At 39.6% G+C, this 1,912-nt stretch overlaps 1 protein-coding gene across 1 annotated transcript in view; it reads right to left on the bottom strand.

Moving 5' to 3' along the window:
• The window catches only part of pdca (phosducin a), a 5,938-nt gene extending 4,615 nt beyond the window's left edge, over window positions 1-1,323 (bottom strand). The window contains exons 1-3 of the mRNA XM_020625080.1: window positions 1,275-1,323; window positions 942-1,078; window positions 460-679 (exon numbers count right to left, since the gene is read on the bottom strand). Of these exons, the coding sequence (XP_020480736.1) occupies window positions 460-679; window positions 942-1,078; window positions 1,275-1,323 (406 nt within the window). The remainder of the gene's footprint in view (window positions 1-459; window positions 680-941; window positions 1,079-1,274) is intronic.
• Window positions 1,324-1,912: the final 589 nt, after the last annotated feature.

Raw genomic sequence — 1,912 nt, 5'->3', positions numbered from 1 at the left:
AGCAGTCACCGGCCACATCGACCTGATCAGTGTTTGATTGTTGTGTCTTGTTGCTTTTTTTCTTTTGTCTCTCCTCTATCCACTCACCCCAACCGGTCGAGGCAGAAGGCCGCCCACCAAGAGCCGGGGTCTGTCGGAGGTTTCTTCCGTTAAAGGGAGTTTTTCCTCCCCACTGTCGCCAAGTGCTTGCTCAAGGGGGATTTGTTGGGTTTTCCCTATGTAATAATATTGATAACAGTAAGGTCTAGACCTTACTTTGTAAAGTGTCCTGAGATGACTTTTGTTGTGATTTGGCGCTATACAAATAAAATTTGATTTGATTTGATTTGATTTAGTGAACCATACTACAGTAATACATATTCCTGGACTACTTGTTGTATATGTTAGTTGAGTAATGAGACAAATGTAATGACTTCATGAGTTAAGAATTACACACACGTGATATGAAAAACACCTGACCTTGGACACCGTGCTGGTAGATGTGAACTACTACTAGGGTTAACTGATGTTCCTTCTCTATGACCTCCAGGAAATCTTCTCCACTCTCAAGCTCATGGACGACTTCAAATTTGGGACCAAAGCTTAAGCGCTCACGCATTTCCTGCATACGCTGTTTTCTGTAGCGTTTCAGGCAATGTTCATCCTCGTCTTGGATCAGTTCATACTCCTGAACTTTCATCTAGAGGAGAGAAGAATACTGTGTTACTTGTTTGCTGTTTTTCTCAAGACACAGTAGATTGTTGTTGTATGTTTTTTTCATATACTATCTGTGTATGAATGTCCCAGTTCAATGTTCTTCCTCTGTGTGTACATAGCTTTTTTGTTGTTGTTAATGGCACATATCTGTGCAATTATGGTCAAGTCTATTGCAATCCTGTCCTTAACTATAAAATCTGTACATGTTCTCCTCTGTGTGAGATTCTGTAATTGTTTCCCTCCACCTTTCTGTTGAGTCTTTCCTTGTCATCTTCTCGAGGACTGGACATTTGTCTGAGCAACTCCCGCTTGTTTTGAGGGACACTCTGATCCACACTGTCCAACTTAAACCTTCGCCAGTCATTAATTACACCTTTTGGACCTGTACACACACAAACAAATAATAAAGACACTCTTAAATATAACATACAGTTGAAGCAGCACTTACATTAATAAAAGCTTCACACTTTGTGTAGACACTACATTCTTTGGTTTGTAATGGTTTACCAAAAGTCCAAAATACTTAGTAATACTTTAAAAATACTTAGTCTACTTCATCTTTCTAGTTGATGTCTGACCTGTGTGATTGACAGGCAACTCCTCATCATCCCGAGTAGTGCCAGACATCCTACAAGTAGCCTGTAATACACAGAGCACACAGACTTACTCACCTTACCAGCTACAGGGCAGCTGAGATGTGCCTGATGGAAGCCACATTACAAGTATATCTTAACTCAAACTCTTAATGCCTACTGAAGATTTAGTGGCAATGTGTTGCTTCTTTAGCAAATTATGTGCTGAGCGTGTGTGGGAATTCATCACTTACCTGATCACATTCTTGTATGCGCCTCTCTGACAGGAATTTATGTTATAATCTTCCATCTCAGCTACATGATACCATATACAGTATGCATCATTTATGTTTCATGTGGAACAAGTGTGCAAAATTAAAATTTATATTAAGGACTGAGATCAAATCTTGTTGTTGTTGGATGTTGATAGTGTTATCCAATTAAAACTGTGTTGTCCGTTCGATACAGACCTATACTGATTTCCTAATTTGACATAAAATGGTACACATATTGCCAAAATCTAAATACACCACTGAACAACAAAATATACCCAGCTCTGCCTCTGTCCCCTCCAAACTAACAGCAGCACTGAACACTGGGACACATATAAACCTATCTGCAATGTTTTGTATGTGTCCATGCAG

This window comes from Monopterus albus, unplaced genomic scaffold (assembly GCF_001952655.1).
Source record: "Monopterus albus unplaced genomic scaffold, M_albus_1.0 scaffold345.1, whole genome shotgun sequence".
Taxonomy (NCBI): Eukaryota; Metazoa; Chordata; class Actinopteri; order Synbranchiformes; family Synbranchidae; genus Monopterus; species Monopterus albus.
Note: the sequence above shows the minus strand (reverse complement) of the source record. Positions and strands in the feature narration are given on the sequence as shown.